This window comes from Oncorhynchus clarkii, chromosome 22 (genome assembly GCF_045791955.1).
Source record: "Oncorhynchus clarkii lewisi isolate Uvic-CL-2024 chromosome 22, UVic_Ocla_1.0, whole genome shotgun sequence".
Lineage (NCBI taxonomy): Eukaryota > Metazoa > Chordata > Actinopteri > Salmoniformes > Salmonidae > Oncorhynchus > Oncorhynchus clarkii.
In genome coordinates this window covers 5,099,025-5,120,461 of record NC_092168.1, presented here as the reverse complement: position 1 = coordinate 5,120,461, position 21,437 = coordinate 5,099,025, and the positions used below count along the sequence as shown (strand labels likewise).

Here is a 21,437-nt window from a genome sequence, read left to right as displayed (position 1 = left end):
GTGATATCCAAATGGTAGTTAAAGTCTTGTCCCATCGCTGCAACTCCCCTACGAACTCAGGAGCGGCGAAGTTTGAGAGCAATGTGTCCTCTGAAACACGACCCTGCCAAGCCACACTACTTCTTGACACACTGCTCGCTTAACCCGCTGGGCCAATCTCCCGGTCACGGTCAGCTGTTACACAGCCTGGGATCGAACCCGGGTCTGTAGTGATGCCTCGCGCACTGTGATGCAGTACCTTAGACCATGCCACTTGGGAGGCCCTTTGTCCTGCTGAATTTTGATGCAGCATCAATACCTGACAAAGTCAAGTAAAGATGTGTCAGTTATCCAATGACCCATTATGGTGTTTTAGGTGCCAAGCTTTTGGTCATGTTGCAGCAGTTTGTATGAGGGAGATTCCTAGATGTGAGAAGTGTGCAGGAGGGCATGAGACAAAGGAATGTGTAGTATCGGTGGGAAAACTTGTGTTTTAACTGTAGGGTTACCCATGGTGCCGGAGATAAGAAGTGTCCGGTGAGAGAAAGGCAGGTTGAGGTTGCCAGGATCAGAGTAGTACAGAAGGTGTCATATGCAGGGTGAGGATCCAAAGAGGCTCCCTGTGAGTAGGTCAAGGGATCCTAAGAGGCTACCTGTGAGTAGGAATAACATGTGCTTCCGTTATCCTGTTGGTTTCTAAGCATTCATAGCCATAGTTATCAACTGTACTGCAGAAATCGAACATAAAATACAGAAAATAAATGTTGAGGTGGTAGTTGCAGAGAAGTACTTGGGTGTACAAGATTTTACTGAAGAAGAGTAACAAGGTGTGTTCCTCCCATGATCCTCCCAGGCTGCAGGCCGGGTGTAGCATCAGTAATAGAATAGTGGTTAGGTTTAAATTTGTGTAGGGTTAGTTGGTAGGGCAATTTTTATATTTTTTAATTTCCAAGAACAGTAGGAGGAAACACGGCTCGATAAGAGAAATAGATTAATTAACAGGCGCCTAGCACTCCAATACAGTAGGTTGCAGTGTATGCAGCTTTCACTTGGTTGCGATCAACCAATTCACATTTAAAGAAGAAATTACCCAGTACCTCGGTCTTCACTAGTTACCACAGCCACACTGTCATAAACCCCGCCTATTTCTACAATGTTTTCATCGTAAAATGTGATTTTAACCATAATCACACTGCAAACCGTGGCCTTAACCTTATATGAATACCAAGAAGAAAATGTGTGTTTGTATAAATGTTTTAAAGACCAAGCCAATTTGACTTTGTGGCTGTGGTAACTACTAGTGCAAATGGAAACCCAGTATCTGGTCGAATGACTGATCTGGGCAGCAACAAAATGCCTGCCGCAGTGATAATGGGTGAAAATTATGATAAACTTTTAGAACAGTGCGAAACACAGGAGCTTGAGGTAGTTATGTATTTCTTCAAAGTTGTATAATTTAAATGTCGCTGTTCGAAGATAGTTGCTTTGGGTTGTGTTGTAGCTAGCTAAGTTACCCATCCACACACGCTAACTAGGTAACGTCAGCGAACACAACATGTCTTGAGCTAGCTAGATCATAACATTACCGTTAAGTTGAACAAAGCTAACGCTGTGAGTGAAAGTAGCTAGCCACCCGTAGTTCGCTAATTTAGCTAGTTATGTTGCTAACGTTAGTGTTTTTGCATCTGCTCCGTTGTTTACGTTTGGTGTAGCTGGCTGCTAAGTTCAGTTGTTAGTTAGCTATCCATCCACACACAGACACATTAGCGTTAGTTGGCAAACAACACATCTAACTAGCTAGTTCATAACATGAAATTGACTAACGCAATTCATTGAATGAGTTGTGCGTAAAGTATCTTGTTACCCGTACGTCAGTTGGCTAGTGCTTACATTTTGTCCGTTGTTTAACCGTACGTTTTGTGTTGGTGGCCTACTCTGATGGTATGCACAGACAAGGTTTTAAACTAAGCTTCTAAATGTATGCTACTCTTTGGTATATACAATGCAGACTAGTGGCTTTAAAGGCTTGACACTGGAACATTAATGCCAGATGTCCACCAGATACATGTTTTGCCGTATGTCTAGCCCTCATTTTCCTTATTTGATACATCTGCTTCGCAAGGCTGCAATATATATATATATATATATAACTTTAACTAGGCAAGTCAGTTTAGAACATTCTTATTTTACAATGGCTGCCTAACCCGGATAACGCTGGGCCAATTGTGCGCCGCAATATGGTACTCCCGATCACGGCCGGTTGTGATACAGCTCGTGATCGAACCAGGGTCTCTAGTGACGCCCCAAGCACTGCCTTAGACCGCTTCACAACTCGGGGGCGTCACTTGGGAGTTTGCATGGAGAAGATAATTTTCTCCCTGTTTGACCAAAGCTTATACAGAACAGACAAGTTATTTTCCTATCGACCTACTGGTTTCATAGGTGGGCAGACCTACCAACAGCCTGACTCACACAATGGCGCATTATAACAATTAATCTAGTTTGTTCCTATTCTTCTGTCTCCTATCTTTAGCAACATCAATACATTTAACTGGTTGTTCCCATATAGATTACTGATTTCAAATCAGTAGCTGGTCCTGCATGATGGCATGCAAAATGATGCACAGAACAGTTCTGTTAGGGCGCAATACCCAAATGTAGTAATGATGAATTGTCCCAGTGTCATTCTTACCTGAGACACATTTCCAGTCGTTCAGCGGGAGTCTTCTCATCTCTAACTACACAATAGTGATAATTTGGCCTCCGTATGGTTCCTCCCATGTGAACTTTTATGATTTATTTTACCACTGCATGGTAATGCCGTTTCTCCATGTTTCCAACTTGGCCATATCTCCATGTTACAGTGCGTGTTTACTGAAAACAGACTGAAGACAGTTGACTACTTGTGCTAATTAGCTATCCGCGTCTCCTAACACCTGTGTGTAAATGGAAGACTGATGCCCCAAACATGTTCTCACTGAAATATATTGTCGGCTGCAACTGTTTTACCAATGTACAGTAAGTGTGTATTTTGCATTTGTGACATTTGATTTGATATGAAAAGTTGAGGGATTTGATTCTAGAACTGTACCGCAATTGAGAATCGATTCAGGATTAGATGGAGTATTTAGCTGTTTTGACTTCGAGCCAATTCGCCTTTAAACAGAACACGTAAGGTCCTTGGACTGTAAGGAGTAACGTAGGCTCCTTTACTCCATTATTGGGCTATCCCAAGTCATGAGGGTGCTACCAAATTTGGAACTTCATGAGTAATTGGCTTGAATGGTCTGACCATAGGCATTAACTAATTCATGCTCTTTTTATTGCCAGGCTCCAGGTGGCATTGCTACCCCTCAAGTGTATGCCCAGCTGTTGGTGCTCTATCTACTGCACAATGACATGCAAGTCAGGCTATGCCTTTCCAAAAGCCCTTCTAAAGTTAAGATTTTCTGCCCACTGAGACATGATTGGAATTAATTGTCAGATGACTTTTTCTCTTTTTACAGGAATAACGCAAGGTACTTGTGGAAGCGAATTCCTCAAGCCATTAAATCGGTGAGAAGGGTTTGAATTTCTCATACTTAGATAGCTGTAAATGTCTTGGTGTCATAAGCGTCTTTTTGTTCGTAGGTACGCACATTTCGGGTCAATTTTGCTGCTGCCTGATCGACCCTCATTAACCTCATTAACCGGTCAACAAATAGATTTTCTCTCTTCAAACAGTCAAATGACTGACCAACCAAATATAATGCATGCACATGACATTTTAAGAGCTTAATGCAAACAAGCAACAATAGCAAGCCTTCCTATTGTCTTAGTTAAAAGACTAAAGCCTATTATTGAACATGCAACTTCTGTAATGAAACAGTTAATAAAACCCAATTTTCAAACATTTTCCAAAATGCAATTAACGTGAAAACACTGTTCTAAACAGTGCACCAAATGCGAGTGGTTCCATATGTGACAGGTGAATCTCAAAGATAGAAAGAGGGTAATCTAATGGCAACAACTAGGATGGGTTGCTAATATGACTAGGATTGTGCCTTTGGCTTCTGGACGACGAAGGAAAGTTGATATGAAACCCAATAGAACAGGAGAATGGTGGTAATGACATTAAGTCTGTATTAAATAATTACCTCCCAAGTTTGGAAGCAAGGTAAGACATGCCTCATTATTTTAATCAAAGTAAAACTTTCAGATTTCAAACAATTATACTGCCTCAAGCTCACATTGAAAAGTGGTGGGTGACATGATGATAGCCTGCCTATTGTTGACTAGCCTATGCACTCGAATGGCGAATGGGAGGGACTCTTTAATTACGAGTTGAGTTTGAGAATTTAAAATAGTAGCTCTTAATCGTGGCCATACAGTTAACATGCAATTGCATTTAGAATTATTTGTTGTGCAATGACTGGGCTTATAAAAGCACATGCTTCACTCCAGATTTTTAAAGAGCTGCACTGTCTGACAGGTGATAGGCCAGGCAGCCCTGGAGTGCTGCAGGAAGACCAGGTGTGTTGAATTTAGGCAATCACTGAACTGATCAATTAATTCAGTTGGTCAGGTGTGGTGCCTAGTGTTGGAACTAAAAATCCTGCTGCACTCCAGGATCAGGGTTGCCTACCCGTGATGGGCCATTCCACTCCTAAAACTAGGCTCTATGCTGTGCAGGTGGGATAATCTTCATGACAACTAATGAATATACACAAGTGCCAATTTAACTCCTAAATTATGCAATTTAACCTATAGACTGATGAGCATATGACCAATCAAATGTATTTTCAGCGGCTAACCGATTTAAACGATTATCCGTTAACATCCATAGTTGTTAGACAAAAATGTTAAAGCTACACTGGGAACCCCGTAACTATTGAATAGGTACTCATCATATCATTTCTCACGTTGAAAATGATGGTAGACCAGTGGGACCTGCCCTGCACGCTGAATTAATTCAACACATGAGAATGAGTGTATCCAATGTGTCACTATCAACAGGCCTCCTAGCCTGCATGTCATTCATTATAGTCTAGGCCCCAATGTATGGTAATGTCAGTGAAGTGGGTTGAAACATGTGCTGTGTGCAGGCAAACCTAGAACTGACGGCCGTATGGGCCGTGGGTCAGCGTATATGGCAGCGAGACTTCCCAGGGATCTACTCGGCCATCGCAGCTCACCAGTGGTCTGAGAACATCCTGCCAGTCATGGAGGCCCTGAGAGGTACTGTCATGGCCGTGCACTTTTCTGTTACCAATTGCACACACCTGACCTGAATGAAAACATCCTATATACATCTGTGGCTCAAAATGCATTGCTAACACAATGTGACTGATCACATGGTTTTGTGACTGAGTTTCCAGGTTTTCAAATATAACATTAGTCCTGCAAGGGCTCTTAGAATATGCATGCTGTTTTGTTTTTGTATGTCTTCTGATGAGAAAAACATATTCTGGAGACTGTTACTGGGTGTTATTGAATACACTCCAGAGAGTAATGATTCACATTGAGTGAGTGATTGATTGACTGCAGATTTGTTTGAGGCTCACTGTATTGACCTGTTGAGACAGACTGAACTCTTGCTTAGGCTTTGTCTCTCACCAATTTACTACACTGCTCAAAACAATAAAGGGAACACTTAAACAACACAATGTAACTCCAAGTCAATCACACTTCAGTGAAATCAAACTGTCCACTTAGGAAGCAACACTGATTGACAATACATTTCACATGCTGTTGTGCAAATGGAATAGACAACAGGTGGAAATTATAGGCAATTAGCAAGACACCCCCAATAAAGGAGTGGTTCTGCAGGTGGTGACCACAGACCACTTCTCATTTCCTATGCTTCCTGGCTGATGTTTTGGTCACTTTTGAATGCTGGCGGTGCTTTCACTCTAGTGGTAGCATGAGACGGAGTCTACAACCCACACAAGTGGCTCAGGTAGTGCAGCTCATCCAGGATGGGACATCAATGCGAGCTGTGGCAAGAAGGTTTGCTGTGTCTGTCAGCGTAGTGTCCAGAGCATGGAGGCGCTACCAGGAGACAGGCCAGTACATCAGGAGACGTGGAGGAGGCCGTAGGAGGGCAACAACCCAGCAGCAGGACCGCTACCTCCGCCTTTGTGCAAGGAGGAGCAGGAGGAGCACTGCCAGAGCCCTGCAAATTTACCTCCAGCAGGCCACAAATGTGCATGTGTCTGCTCAAACGGTCATAACAGACTCCATGAGGGTGGTATGAGGGCCCGACGTCCACAGGTGGGGGTTGTGCTTACAGCCCAACACCGTGCAGGACGTTTGGCATTTGCCAGAGAACACCAAGATTGGCAAATTCGCCACTGGCGCCCTGTGCTCTTCACAGATGAAAGCAGGTTCACACTGAGCACATGTGACAGACGTGACATAGTCTGGAGACGCCGTGGAGAACGTTCTGCTGCCTGCAACATCCTCCAGCATGACCGGTTTGGCGGTGGGTCAGTCATGGTGTGGGGTGGCATTTCTTTGGGGGGCCGCACAGCCCTCCATGTGCTCGCCAGATGTAGCCTGACTGCCATTAGGTACCGAGATGAGATCCTCAGACCCCTTGTGAGACCATATGCTGGTGCGGTTGGCCCTGGGTTCTTCCTAATGCAAGACAATGCTAGACCTCATGTGGCTGGAGTGTGTCAGCAGTTCCTGCAAGAGGAAGGGATTGATGCTATGGACTGGCCTGCCCGTTCCCCAGACCTGAATCCAATTGAGCACATCTGGGACATCATGTCTCGCTCCATCCACCAACGCCACGTTGCACCACAGACTGTCCAGGAGTTGGCGGATGCTTTAGTCCAGGTCTGGGAGGAGATCCCTCAGGAGACCATCCGCCATCTCATCAGGCGCATGCCCATCAGGAGCATTGTAGGGTGGTCATACAGGCACGTGGAGGCCACACACACTACTGAGCCTCATTTGACTTGTTTTAAGGACATTACATCAAAGTTGGATCAGCCTGTAGTGTGGTTTTCCACTTTAATTTTGAGTGTGACTCCAAATTCCAGACCTTCATGGGTTGATAAATTTCATTTCCATTGATCATTTTTGTGTGATTTTGTTGTCAGCACATTCAACTATGTAAAGAAAAAAGTATTTAATAAGAATATTTCATTCATTCAGATCTAGGATGTGTTATTTTAGTGTTCCCTTTATTTTCTTGAGCAGTGTATATTCATAGCCTAAACCTGGACAAGAAGAAATACATTGGATAAGGATAGATTTGTTAGATGTTCACACAATCAGCAGCTCCATGTTTTTCATGTTAGAATTAGCTTTGGACCATTTTTAGCAGGATTAAATATGTTGGGTAGTTGATGTAAGAATTTGTGTTCTTACTTAAATTATGAAACTAGTGGCCCCACACTTGTTATATAACACATTTGGCCACGTTTACAGTTGAAGTAGGAAGTTTAGCCAAATACATTTAAACTCAGTTTTTCACAATTCCTGACATTTAATCCTAGTAAAAATTCCCGGGTTTTAGGTCAGTTAGGATAACCACCTTATTTTAAGATTGTGAAATGTCAGAATAATAGTAGAATGTTTTATTTCTTTCATCACATTCCCAGTGGGTCAGAAGTTTACATACACTCAATTAGTATTTGGTAGCATTGCCTTTAAATTGTTTAACTTGGGTCAAACGTTTTGGGTAGCCGTCCACATGCTTCCCACAATAAGTTGGGTGAATTTTGGCCCATTCCTCCTGACAGAGCTGGTGTGATGGCCACTCCAATACCTTGACTTTGTTGTCCTTAAGCCATTTTGCAAGTATGCTTGGGGTTGTCCATTTGTAAGACCCATTTGTGACCAAGCTTTAACAAAACTGATGTTTTGATGTTGCTTCAATATATCCACATAATATTTTTCCCTCATGTTGTCATCTATTTTGTGAAGTGTACCAGTCCCTCCCGCAGCAAAGCATTCCCACAACATGATGCTGCCATCCCCGTGCTTCACGGTTGGGATGATGTTCTTTGGCTTGCAAGCCTCCCCCTTTTTCCTCCAAACATAACAATGGTCATTATGGCCAAACAGTTCTATTTTGTACTCAGACCAGAGGACATTTCTCCAAAATGTATGATCTTTGTCCCCATGTGCAGTTGCAAACCGTAGTCTGGCTTTTTGATGGCGGTTTCTGAGCAGTGGCTTCTTCCTTGCTGTGCGGCCTTTCAGGTTATGTCGATATAGGACTTGTTTTACTGGGGATATAGATACTTTTGTACCTGTTTCCTCCAGCATCTTCACAAGGTCCTTTGCTGCTGTTCTGGGATTGATTTGCACTTTTCGTACCGAAGTACCTTCATCTCTAGGAGACAGAACACATCTCCTTCCTGAGCGGTATGACGGCTGCGTGGTCCCATGGTGTTTATACTTGCGTACTATTGTTTGTACAGATGAACGTGGTACCTTCAGGTGTTTGGAAATTGCTCCCAAGGATGAACCAGACGTGGAGGTCTCTATTTTTTTTTCCTGAGGTCTTGGCTGATTTCTTTTGATTTTCCCATGATGTCAAGCAAAGAGTCACTGAGTTTGAAGGTAGGCCTTGAAATACATCCACAGGTACACCTTCAATTGACTCAAATTATGTCAATTAGCTTATCAGAAGCTTCTAAAGCCATGACATCATTTTCTGGAATTTTCCAAGCTGTTTAAAGGCACAGTCAACTTAGTGTATGTAAGCTTCCGACTTCACAAGTAAAATTACTTGTGTCATGCACAAAGTAGATGTCCTAACCGACTTGCCAAAACTATAGTTACCAAGAAATTAGTGGAGTGGTTGAAAAACAAGTTTTAATGACTCCAACCTAAGTGTATGTCAACTTCCGACTTCAACTTGACATTGTAGTCTGCTGCCTATTGAGGGTTTTTGATAATCAAAAGGGGTGGCAGGTAGCCTAGTGGTTAGAGCGTTGGGCCAGTAAAGGAAATGTTACTGGATTGAATCCCTGAGCTGACAAGGTAAAAATCTGTCATTCTGCCCCTGAACAAGGCAGGCCGTTATTGTAAATAAGAATTTGCTCTTAACTCACTTGCCTAGTCAAATAAATAATAAATGGTAATATGGGGCAAACATAAGGGAGCTTAAAGTTGGAATCCTGAATTGTGCAACTGCCATGTCCATTTGCTCTATAAGAACAACAAAAAGTTACTGCAAACAAGTTTTTTTCTCCCATAATTGCACTCATGATAGAACAGCAGCATATGTATATTTACCATATGTGATGCTCCCCAGCTCCTCTTTGTCATGCGGACAGTGGAGCTGTTTTCCAGTACTGCGTATTCCATCTTTAAAAGGTTTTGTAATACCTAATTGAAAATGAATAGGCTCTATAAGAACACAAACAAATTGTCCCATTGATGCACAGCAGGATATGATACAGTTCACCTTGTTTAATCTAGCCCTTTAATTTCTTATGGGTACCTGGGACAGTAGCATCCCACTTGGCCAACATCCAGTGAAATTGCAGAGCGTGTAAAAAAATATGTTATACATCAAAATAAAGCTTAACTTCTTGTTAATCCAGCCGCCGTGTCAGATTTAAAGAAGGCTTTATGGCGAAAGCAAACCATGCGATTATCTGCGGACAGTGCCCCGCATACAAAAGCATGAAAATCAGATTTCAACCAGGCAAGTACGACAAAAAAATAGTCAGAAATAGCGATATAAAAAATGCCTTACCTTTGATCTTCGTATGGTTGCACTCACAAGACTCCCAGTTACAAAATAAACGTTTGTTTTGTTCGATAAAGTCCCTTTTTATATCCAAAACCCTCCGTTTTGTTCAGTAATCCAATGGCTCAAAGGCAGTCACAACAGGCAGACGAAAAATCCAAATAGTATCCGTAAAGTTCGTAGAAACATGTCAAACGATGTTTATAATCAATCCCCAAGTTGTTTTTAGCCTAAATAATCGATAATATTTCAACCGGACAATGGCGTCGTCAATATAAAAGAAAAACAAGAAATGCGCTCTCTCGGTCGTGCGCAGGAAATGGGTCTTGCGACTTCCCAGGGTCCATTCACTCAAAGTGGTCTTACTCCCTCATTTTCAGAATACAAGCCTGAAACAATTTAGTGGAAGCCATAGGACGTGCAATTTGAGTCCAAAGTCAATGGATACTGTAATGGCATTCAATAGAAAACTAGAAACATAAAGAAATCCCACTTCCTAGATGGATTTTTCTCAGGTTTTCGCCTGCCATATCAGTTTTGTTATACTCACAGATATTATTTTAACAGTTTTGGAAACTAGTGTTTTCTATCCAAATCTTTCTATCCAAGTTTACGTTGGGCACGCTTTTCATCCGGAGGTGAAAATAGTGCCCCCTACCCTAGTGAGGTTAAACCATAAGCAGCATCACACCATTTAGCCTACCACAATTGTTCAAAACAGATCTGTTTTCTTGATTCTCAAAATGACAGTAGTAAATATAGATGAGTATATTACAAAGGTATTGTCACAAGGTTATGAAATGGACAGATAAGATGGTGTCTTAAATTACACTAAAATATCCATCAGTAAGCTCCTGCCTCTGCAGATAAGAGTGTCATATGGAAACACGTATGACCTTCACTGCTCACACTCCCCACGTGTAACCACCTCTAACTTTTGGACCCTTGTAGACCCATACATGAAGTCACTCATGCGGCAAGGTTAAGAATAGCTCATCCCTGGTGCTCACTGTTCTTTATTTTGATCATTTTTCAACGTCACGGAATGTGCTACACATTCACAGGAGAGTTACTCAAGACAATTTCCACGATCTGGGGTTTAACCTATAGCTGACCGCTTGTGTAATATAACGGCAATCAATCCAAAGAAATGTCACTGGGAGGTATTTTATTTTGCTTGTTTTGTTGGGGCAGTTTATCGAGTAAGATGTTGGATTCAAAACACCATTCATTGGGCATATGTAGAAGGGGCAAAAAAGTATGTAGTGAGAAATATTTAATCTACTGAAGTGCTCTGATATGACCAGAGTCTATAAGTAGGCTACACCAGCGAGAAAGGTGGTCAGCTTTATGAAGCCTATGTTGGCTTTGTCGTAATACTCCTGGAAAACCAGCTTGTCGTAAACAAAGTCAGGGGTGTGTTGACGTGACAAGGCATGTTGTTTACCCTTAAGGAAACCTCCCTCAGGTGCGACTGCTCTGGGACAGTCACATGGGGGGCTTTATCTCTGCTGAATGTTCTCCTGGCCCTGTCAGATTTCTGTCACTGTGGGAGGTGATCTCGCTCCTTGTGTAACATATGACACATGCAGCAGCCAGTGGGTGGGGGGTATTTTCTCAGAAAAGAGTCTGGCAAACAAGCAGGGAGGAATGTGTACCCTGGTTGGTGGGAGATATCGGGTGTCGCAGGCTGGTATAAAGGACAGGGCTGCTATTCCCCAGTCAGAACAGATGTCAGCACTTCAGCAGACTCTGAAGCAGCTACCAAAGAGAAAGGTTCAGCCCCCAGCCTCCATAGTTACTGGCTTGTTAAAGCCTATAGGAGAAGAAGCAGTCGTCCAAGACACTGAAGTTTGAGAAGGCTGTGTCGAAAAAGAGACTCAGCTTTTCTAGCCCAACATTAAGGAGAAGCCTATTTCAGCATGGATGTCCAGAGGACTGCCTCGGTGGTGCGTCCACCAAGCCCCATGGAGAGCCTGGAGAAGCAGCTGAGCTGCCCCATCTGCCTGGAGATGTTCACTAAGCCCGTGGTCATCCTGCCCTGCCAGCACAACCTGTGCCGTGGCTGTGCCAGCGACCTCTACGACTCACGCAATCCCTACCGCTTCTCGGGCGGCGTCTTCCGCTGCCCCACCTGCCGCTTCGAGGTGGTCCTGGACCGCCACGGCGTGCACGGCCTTCAACGCAACCTGCTGGTGGAGAACATCATCGACATCTACAAGCAACAGCAGGAGGGCGGTGGGGGTAGTGGCAGTGGAGACAGCACAGAGACTCCACTGAAGCCCAAGGACTCTAAGGAACCCATGTGCCAGGAGCACGAGGAGGAGAAGATCAACATCTACTGCGTTACCTGCCAGATGCCCACCTGCTCCATGTGCAAAGTGTTTGGCCAGCACAAGGACTGTGAGGTGTCGCCGCTTGCCAGTGTTTACCAGGTGCAGAAGGGCGAGCTTAGCAACGCCATCGACGCCCTGGTGGCTGGCAATGGGCGCCTTCAGGCCCTACTCAACCAGATGGAGGACGCCTGCCGGGCGGTGCAGGACAATGCACAGCGCGCCAAGCAAAGCTTGGGTGAGCGCTTCGACCTGCTCTACGCTGTGCTGGAGGAGCGTAAGGGCATGCTGCTGGAACAGATCGGCAAGGAGCAGGACGAGAAGGTGACAGCATTGCGGGCGCTGGCCCAGCGCTATGGCGAACGACTGCAGGCAGGCTCAGAGCTGACTGACACGGCGGTTCAGGCCCTGGAGCAGAGCGGTGCTGCCGAGTTCCTGCTGGCCTCCAAGGGCCTGATTACACAGACCAAGGACACTGCCAAGAGCTCCCTGGGCGAGGAGAGGCCTGAGCCAGGCTTCGAGAAGATGGACCACTTCACACTGTCCACAGAGCATGTGGAGGTCGTCCTGGCCAAGATGGACTTTGGAATGGTCGACGATGACGAGTTTGAGGATGCGGAAGGGGACGAAGAGGAGGAGGAGTGATGAAACTTAAATATATGAACAGAACAAATGAACAATTTACTACTTTTGAAGGCTCTTCAACCTGAATGTCCATTGCAGGGACTCTAGTTTCAATGTTTCAGAGATATTAAGATAATTTAGGAGTAAGGAAGGATGGAAGAAGTTGGTTGTGTCAGAATGTTTTCGTAAGGAGTGGATTGACTTTAATACACAATGCCTTACCCCAGTTTTGAGTGCAATATTTAGGTTTTTGTACTCTTAAACTTTGCCATTTGGTAAACTATATAGTTTTTTTATACTTTTGTATTTACATATCAGATTTATTCAGATCTATTTGTTATGTACTTTAGGTTGAATACACTCTGGTTGTTTACACTTGAAGACTTTATCAGGTGTAGAGATTGAGATGGGAATAAAGTTTTGATTTTTGATTTCTCATCTGCATCTAGAATGCCTGTGGTTGTATCAAACGGATACATGCTTGAATTGATTGCGTGCCCTCAACTGGCAACAGAATATTTAGACAGATCTGTTTTCATCGCAACCTGAAATAAACAATGCTTCAAATGACTCAAGCAGATATTTCTTTGCTTTTATCAGATTCCGATTATTCAAGGTACAGAGAAACACACACATGCATACCCAGCAAATCAGTTTGAAGTAAAAAAAAAATAAATAAAAATGGTTTTGAAAGATAACTATAATTTGGGTGTTGTCCTAATATGTTGTTGCTCTCACTTGGCATGTGCCAGCATTTAAAAATAAAAGTCCTTGCGAAGTCCTCAGTGGCAAGCCTTTGCTGGTGAAGTTTGGGGGGGAGTGGGTGGCTATTTTTAAAAGTTAAGATGTTGAGAAATGACAGAGGCCCTGGAATAGAGTGTCAGTGAAGGTCAGGTGGGGGTCCTGTTTCTCCTCCATTAAGTACCATCCCCCTCATGTCATAGACCGGCTTGCTCAGCAACGACCAACTCCTTTCTGAAGAGCTGTAGTGGAGGCATTTGGAGGGGCCGGCCCACATGACTAGTCATCTTTGGATAGTACCCTGCCAGTCAGCTGGTTCAATGGCTCCTGCCATCTGTTCTTGTAGTCTCCAAATTCCTTTAGAATTAGTTGTAAAATTTTATCGGTCATCAAAATTGTTAAAAGGTTTTAAGAACAATTCTAATAAATGCAACAGACAATGGATGAAGACACTGAACTTTATATATTAACTGAATTAGAGCACAAACATTTTACTGGGGCGGACAAATATTTAGTTCAGGGATTTTGGTGGGAATTCCATTGTTACATTTATTGTCAAAATTCACTTTTTTCTTAGAATGCATTTGTATTCATTTTTCTAATGGTATCAGAAAATCTAAACATATTTTATTAAAATACAGAAAATGATGTGCCTAATTTGAATATATACCAATTTTTTCACCCATCTACACACAATAAGTCAAAACATTAGCAACATGTTTTTTTTTCTAATTTAGATTTTTTAATGTGTATTTCTGCAATCTCATTTACAAAAGTATTCACACCCCTGAGTCACAACTTTGTAGAAGCACCTTTGGCAGCGATTACAGCTGTCTGTCTTTCAGGGTATGTTTTATTATTTTCAAATTTTTAAGCTTTGTCAAACTTTGTCAAATTTCATTGCTAGACAATCATTTTCAGGTCTTGTCATAGATTTTAAAATAGATTTAAGTCAACTAACTCAGCTAGGATTTTGCCTGTACTTAGCTCCATTTGGTTTATATTTTTTTATCTTGAAAAACTCCAGTCCTTAATGATTACAAGCATACCCATGACATGATGCAGCCACCACTGTGCTTGAAAATATGGAGAGTGGTACTCGGTAATGTGTTGTATTGAATTTACCCCAAAACATTCTACTTTTTGTAATCAAGACAAAAAGTTAATTGCTTTGCCACGTTTTTTTGCAGTATTACTTTTAGTGCCTTGTTGCAAACAGGATGCATGTTTTGGAATATTTTTATTCTGTACAGGCTAACTTATTTTCACTGTCAATTAGGTTAGTATTGTGGAGTAACTACAAGGTTGATCCATCTTCAATTTTCTCCTATCTCAGCCATTAAACTCTGTAACTGTTTTAAAGTCACCATTGGCCTCATTGTGAAATCTCTAAGCGGTTTCCTTCCTCTCCGGCCACTAAGGACCCCTGTAACTTTGTAGGGACTGGGTGTATTGATACACCATCCAAAGTCAAATAACTTCACCATACTCAAAGGGATATTCATGTCAATGGGTGCCCTTTTCAAGGCATTGGAAAACCTCCCTGGTCTTTGTGCTTGAATCTGTGTTTGACTGAGGGGACCATACAATTATCTGTATGTGTGAGGTACGGAGATGAGGTAGTCATAAGAAAATGTTAAACACTATTATTAGTTCATGCAACTTATTATGTGACTTATTATGTAAGCACGTTTGTACTTCTGAACGTTGAATACTTATTGACTCAAGAAAATTAAACTTTTAATTTTTTATTAATTAGTACAAATTTCTAAACTTAATTCCACTTTGACATTATGGGGTATTGTGTGTAGGCCGATGCCCACAAATCTACATTTAATCCATTTTAAAATCAGGCTCTAACACAACAAAATGTGGACAAAGTCTATGGGTGTGAATATTTTCTGAAGGCACTGTATCTTAACGTAAGGTAGCAGGCTTAATAGAAATGCCTGTAACTTGATCCCCTATATACTGGTCTTGACGAGAATGAAAAAAAAAAAAGGTCGGCAAAGGTTCTCTTCTGCACTGTTCAACCAATTCAGTAAATGTGGAGGATTTAAGATGGAGTTTTGCCTCGTATACGTCCAAAAGCGGAAGTCTTTGTCACAGGCTCTTTTTAATTTCCCCTAAAAACTGAAAAAATCTGGTTGTTGGGGACTCTGCAGAGGCTACACCTATCTATACAAAATCTAATTTCTAAACATTTCAACTCTATTTAAAAAAATGAACACCCATAAAACGTTATATTTCTTGTATGTGTCAAGACTATGCGTTAAGTCCCTGACAAAGCTTTAGCGTTCTTATAGATTCAACAGAAAGACAATGTATTCCTTTGAGTCCATTTCAGCCATTACCAGGGTGTAACATTACAAACGTTTCCGTGGTCGTAACATTAATGGGAAGACATGACCGGCACAAGTAAGAATAAAATGAACGCAATCAATCCAGTGAGATTGATTTTATACTCCTCAAGCACAGGAAATACAGTGCATTCGGAAAGTATCAAATGGTACCTAAAGTAACAAGATTCTCTCTTTGGCTTGAATGCCAAGCGTCACGTCTGGAGGGAACCTGGCACCTTCACTACGGTGAAGCATGGTGGTGGCAGCATCATGTGGTGGGGATGTTTTTCAGAGGCAGGGACTGGGAGACTAGTCAGGATTGACAGAAAGATGAACAGAGCACAGTACAGAGAGATCCTTGATGAAAACCTGCTCCAGAGCACTCAGAACCTCAGACTGGGGCGAAGGTTCACCTTCCAATAGGACAATGACCCTAAGCACACAGCCAAGATAACGCAGTAGTGGCTTCAGGACAAGTCTCAATGTCCTTGAGTGTCCCAGCCAGAGCCTGGACTTGAACCCGATAACGGTGCAGCTACGCTCCCCATCCAACCTGACAGAACTTGAGAGAATATGCAAAGAAGAATGGGAGAAACTCCACAAATACAGGTGTGCCAAGCTTGTAGAACCATACCTAAGAATACTTGATACTGTAATCGCTGCCAAAGGTGCTTCAACAAAGTACTGAGTAAAGGGTCTGAATACTTATGTGATATTTCAGTTTAGAATTTTTTTTTACATTTCCCAAACATTTCTAAACTTGTTTTTGCTTTGTCATTATGGGGTGTGTGTGTGTGTGTGTGTGTGTGTGTGTGTGTGTGTGTGTGTGTAGATTGATGAGGGGCAATTCTGTAACGTAACAAAATGTGGAAAAAGTTAAGGGGTCTGAATACTTTCCGAATGCACTGTAGATGGCTGAGAAAGACATCCTCAGGTGGGTTGGGCATTTTGTAGGTCTACTTAAAAAGGCAGGACCAGAAGTTTTAATTTATTACTTGAGCACACCAGTTGATAATGCTCTGGCTCTTAATTGTGCCATATACAGTAGGCTACATAATGTGGTTGGAAGGATATCGGTTGATTTTCCGGGCAAATGCCTGTAGTTAAAACCAAATGTGGCATTTGTTCAGAAAATTAAGTAACATTGATAACAGGGGGCTCTTTGGGGAGAAGAAAGGGGGAAAAACCCCGGACAGTCACTGCGTCTGTCCTCGCAGCTGTCTCCACTCGTCCCAGTTGTTATGTTACCACCGGTAACACTGTTGTAGCAAATGGGGGATTGTTAGTACACACAGACTGTTGCTAGGCTATAAAGTGAGAAGGCGATAACTTTGGGCTTGTTCATTGAAGCTTTCGGGGCATCAATAAACATACAAATCCATCAAAGGTGTAAGCCAAAGTCTGGTTTGCCGTCAGCTGTGAGGCTAAATTGTTTTGCAATGTCGTCATAAGGAGCAGTTGACCCACTCTTGACTCGGGACCAAATCATACACTGACCTTGTTTTGTGCTCTCCTTTTCCTTACATCTGCCTTACACTGTAGGCCTATTTGACTTGCTATTGCTCAGTCCAAGTATAGACATTGTTATTAGCACTGCTACATAAGTAGTACAATAATATAACTTTTTGACCATGGGGCTGGGCTCCATGTTGTGCAGTTTACATGAGGTGTTATTCAATTTGTTTTGTATGTTTGAAAGACAAAATGGCCCTCTCTTAAATGCAGACATCTCACGTGTGTACCCATCTTTATTCCCACAGAGACCACTCGTCGGAGGGCGTATGGCCTGGTGGCCCAGGCATACACCTCCATCATGGCAGAAGACTTTGCCGCCTTTGTGGGCTACTCCGTGGAGGACGCCGTGAAGGGTAAGCAGAAGCAGTGCAGAACCTAATCTATACTCACTACCATCTGGCTACTGGATCAATAATACAGTCGTATACCATAGTTTTGTATATCCTTAATCTCTTCATGTGACTTTTCAAGTTTAGACCTAAAAATTGTGTGTCTAACTTTTCCCCTTTCATCTCTTTGCTTATTTTGCACTCCTTTTCTCCACCCAACCCTCCTCTCTCTTATCACTTTCTCCCTCCCACAGGGGTGGTGAGCCAGGGTTGGCAGGCAGACCCTGCCACCAGGATGGTAATGCCCCAGAAGCCAGGTAGGTGGAGCTGTTGCCCTTCTCTTTTCTCTCGTCAGTAGGCTATTTGTCATGCCTGAGCCTTTTTCCTCCGACTTTGTATGGAAACATTTTGCGGGACCTTGTAACAGCCCCTTTCTGTAATCAGTAGACCATCATGCTGAGAATCTGTGGCACATATGTTCATCTGACTTGATCCGTCAGCCCCTCAATTAATCCTCTCGCACCTCAATTTTTCTTACATTGAATCAGCATACAGAGCCTTTGAGCAGAAAATCTGTCAGACAGCGCTTTCATAAGCCCAATCATTGCGCAACAATGCTAAATGCAATCTTGTGTTAAAAATAGATTTTTGTCCCACGTCATACATACATACAGCTATTGTTTTTTATTTCTCAACTGGAAATTGAAGCACGCTTCCCATTTGCTTTTTAAATGCATAGGCAAATGAAGACGGGCTTCATCAGTGCGTCACACACCACTTTGCAATGAGCTAGAGGCAGTATGCATTTTGAAAATGTATAGCTTCTAAATTGTTTGAAACCTGAAAGTATCACTACATATGAGGCATATTTTACCTCGCTTCAAAGTAGCTTAGGCAAAATCCGACCATGTCAGTGGAGGCAATTAGCCTATTTTTATAAAGACTTCCATATGCCATTGAAACCTGTTGCCCATTTCTGTCATGTTCATGTTGTTTGGCACCAGCGGAGAGCATTGACCATATCCTTGGTGAGTGCTCACTGCACATATTCACTCTATCATGGTCGGGTCAGTGCCACTTAAGTTTGTTTTTGGGCAATAATTTCCTCCTCCAGCTTAGATGAATATCATATTCTGTTTGTCTCAACTGTTATATGGACAACGTCGTTTTTATTGATCTGTTTGTCAGTGTCAGCAGAGTGGGCTACCCATTAATTAAAAAAGATTCTGCTAAAGTCTGCAGTATTGTAAAGTGTAGTAGAATTGAATGATACGTCTAAATAAAAAGCGTAATTTTTCCTACGCAAAGAAAGAAAAAACACATCTGATATAGCCTAGGCCTCTCTACTATATGCGCTTAGCCATGCATTGGACAATCTTTTTTGCGAACAGTGATTTGAGTTATATTGTTAGCCTAAATTATGACACTCTACTCGTCAGATTCCGAATAGTAGGCTATTTTACATAAGTCTGCAAATACAGTTGCATTTTTATGGTGAAAATTAGCTTCCCCAAACTTCAAACTCACACACCGCCTAGGCTAGTGATTGTACTTTTCGTTACTCGTCTTGTTGGCTGAGGAAAAGTAAATGTCAACAGTTATTCTATCTACAAAGTGCGCTGTAAGTAAGAGACACGTCATTGCATCCTCGACTTGCACGTTCTGTTAAGATTAATTCACTATAATCTGTGATTATGTGATTTTTGTTATTCCGATCACCGTTGGTGGATGCCTTAATCAGGTTACGCACCCAATGCATAGGCCTATGGTTCCCGTAAATTTCTAAAATGTCTGGTAAATGGAAATGCTGCTGGTCGAATGTCCTGCACCACATTTTCATAACGGAAACTCTGACACACACACGGATGGAGGATGCTACAAGACTTGGCTCTATGAGGAATCCCTCTTACTCACTCCCTCTCTCTTTCAACAGATCCTCCCCCTGTATCGCTGGTTCCAAATGAGCAGCAGCTGGCCAGGCTCACTGACTACGTGGCTTTTCTTGAGAACTGATACATTTTCTTCAGCTCTGTTTGTCTGCCATGAGGAGGACACCAGAACGCCCCTTTTCCCAAGCTTAGATGGACACACACACACGCAGGACCTCAAACTGACCCCCCTTGTGCATGATTGTGGTCATGTCTTTTGTGGGGTAAAACTCATTTTGAATGGCTGGGCCTGGCTCCCCAGTGGGTGGGCCTGACTCACCAGTGGGTGGGCCTATATTCCCTCCGAGGCCAACACATGGTTACGCCCCTGCTCAGTCGTGAAATCCATAGATTAGGACCTAATGAATTTATATGAACCTCAGTATAATCTTTGAAATTGTTGCATGTTGCATTTGATATTTTTGTTCAGTATACTCTTTGAGTATGCACCTTATCGCTACATGCATTTATAAGGTTTCTCAAAAGAGTGGAGTGAACCTGATCATAGTAAGACACCGAACTGCATTTTACCCAATACCAAATATATAAATAGACCTATTTATGTAGACTCCCTGAGCACTTATAAGTTATCCCTCAATAGAAATTCTTCAGGTAAGAGATGACTCCAGGTTATTTAGAAAATGTAGGCCCTTCTCTCCAACAACACCCTTCCATCTATAGACTTTGCCTTTGAATTACTGTTTGTGTTTTGAGTCGTGAATAAATGCTATGGTTTGTTTCTAATTCTGAACTTGGTGGTTTTTGGGGGGCAGTCCCTGCAAACCAGAAAAGTTGTGACTCTCTAGTGTCAGTTGTCTGTGAGAGCAACATGCCACAAGAAGGGTGGCCAAGACGTTCCTCCCTCCCCACATTGCAACGCAATGTGCTTCACAGAAGAAAATAAAAACAATTAAAATACATTTATTTAACTAGGTAAGTCAGTTAAGAACAAATTCTTATTTTCAATGACGGCCTAGGTGGGTTAACTGCCTGTTCAGGGGCAGAACGACAGATTTGTACCTTGTCAGCTCGGGGATTTGAACTTGCAACCTTTACGGTTACTAGTCCAACACTCTAACCACTAGGCTACCCTGCCGCCCCAATATTTACTACACAACCAACATAAGAGGATAAAAACAAAAGAATAATAACAAAACAGAATCCTAAGGAAAAGCAAAGCTAAATAGCTGTGTTTTAAGATCTCTTTTAAATACAGTATGTACACAGTTTCACCCCCTCAGATTATCTGGCAGGCTATTCCAGAGGCTAGGGGCATAATACAGTGGCTTGTGAAAGTATTCACCCCCGTAGGAAAAATGCCAATTTTGTTGCCTTACAACCTGGAATTAAGAATCATTGAGCCTGTGTTGTAGTATACCCCTATGGTCCTGTTTATGGTGTGTCAGTCAGGCTGGTGGTAACTGGACCCGATCACTCACTCACTATTCAGTGAATCCGTTACTCCCTGTCTGATATGCATATCAACAGCGATCGTCATCCACATGGGGGCAAGCCATAAAGTTATATTGAGCAAGGAAGCTTCACTGTATTTGAACTTGATGACATTGAGAAGGTAGACAAAGTGAGGGTCGTTTCTGAGCGGTTCGAGATAAAGTTGACTACCATGAATGTGTGAACTATTTAACATTTTGCTAATGGCAAGTAATTACTTGCCTTATATGCTTGTACTGATAAAAAGGGGAGATGGACAAAGTAATTACTGTTACTCTTCCCACATAAAGCCTTTGGACACCATCAAATGAAAATAATCAACAACGGTAAACTACTAATTCTTCACACATGGAATTAATGCAAAAAATTCCCCTTTGTGAACATGCATTTTTTGGCTTCGAATTCAAAGATCCTTATTTCCTGCGTTGCTGTTATCCATGTTCTTCCTTTTTGTTTAGTTTGTTAATGGGCTAATATAGAGGTTTAGCTGTTGTGAT

General features: G+C 42.4%; 1 protein-coding gene and 1 pseudogene across 1 annotated transcript; both read left to right on the top strand.

Annotated features, from left to right (window-relative positions):
- The first annotated feature begins 1,119 nt into the window (after positions 1–1,119).
- On the top strand, positions 1,120–20,232 carry LOC139380212 (COP9 signalosome complex subunit 8). Its single transcript, XM_071122705.1, has 7 exons — positions 1,120–1,404; positions 3,310–3,380; positions 3,486–3,534; positions 5,064–5,196; positions 17,477–17,584; positions 17,815–17,877; positions 19,494–20,232. Exons 1-7 carry the CDS (start codon positions 1,309–1,311, stop codon positions 19,571–19,573), a joined length of 600 nt encoding a protein of 199 aa, XP_070978806.1. The 5' UTR covers positions 1,120–1,308; the 3' UTR covers positions 19,574–20,232.
- Positions 11,392–13,203, top strand: LOC139380211 (E3 ubiquitin-protein ligase TRIM63 pseudogene; annotated as a pseudogene).
- Positions 20,233–21,437: the final 1,205 nt, after the last annotated feature.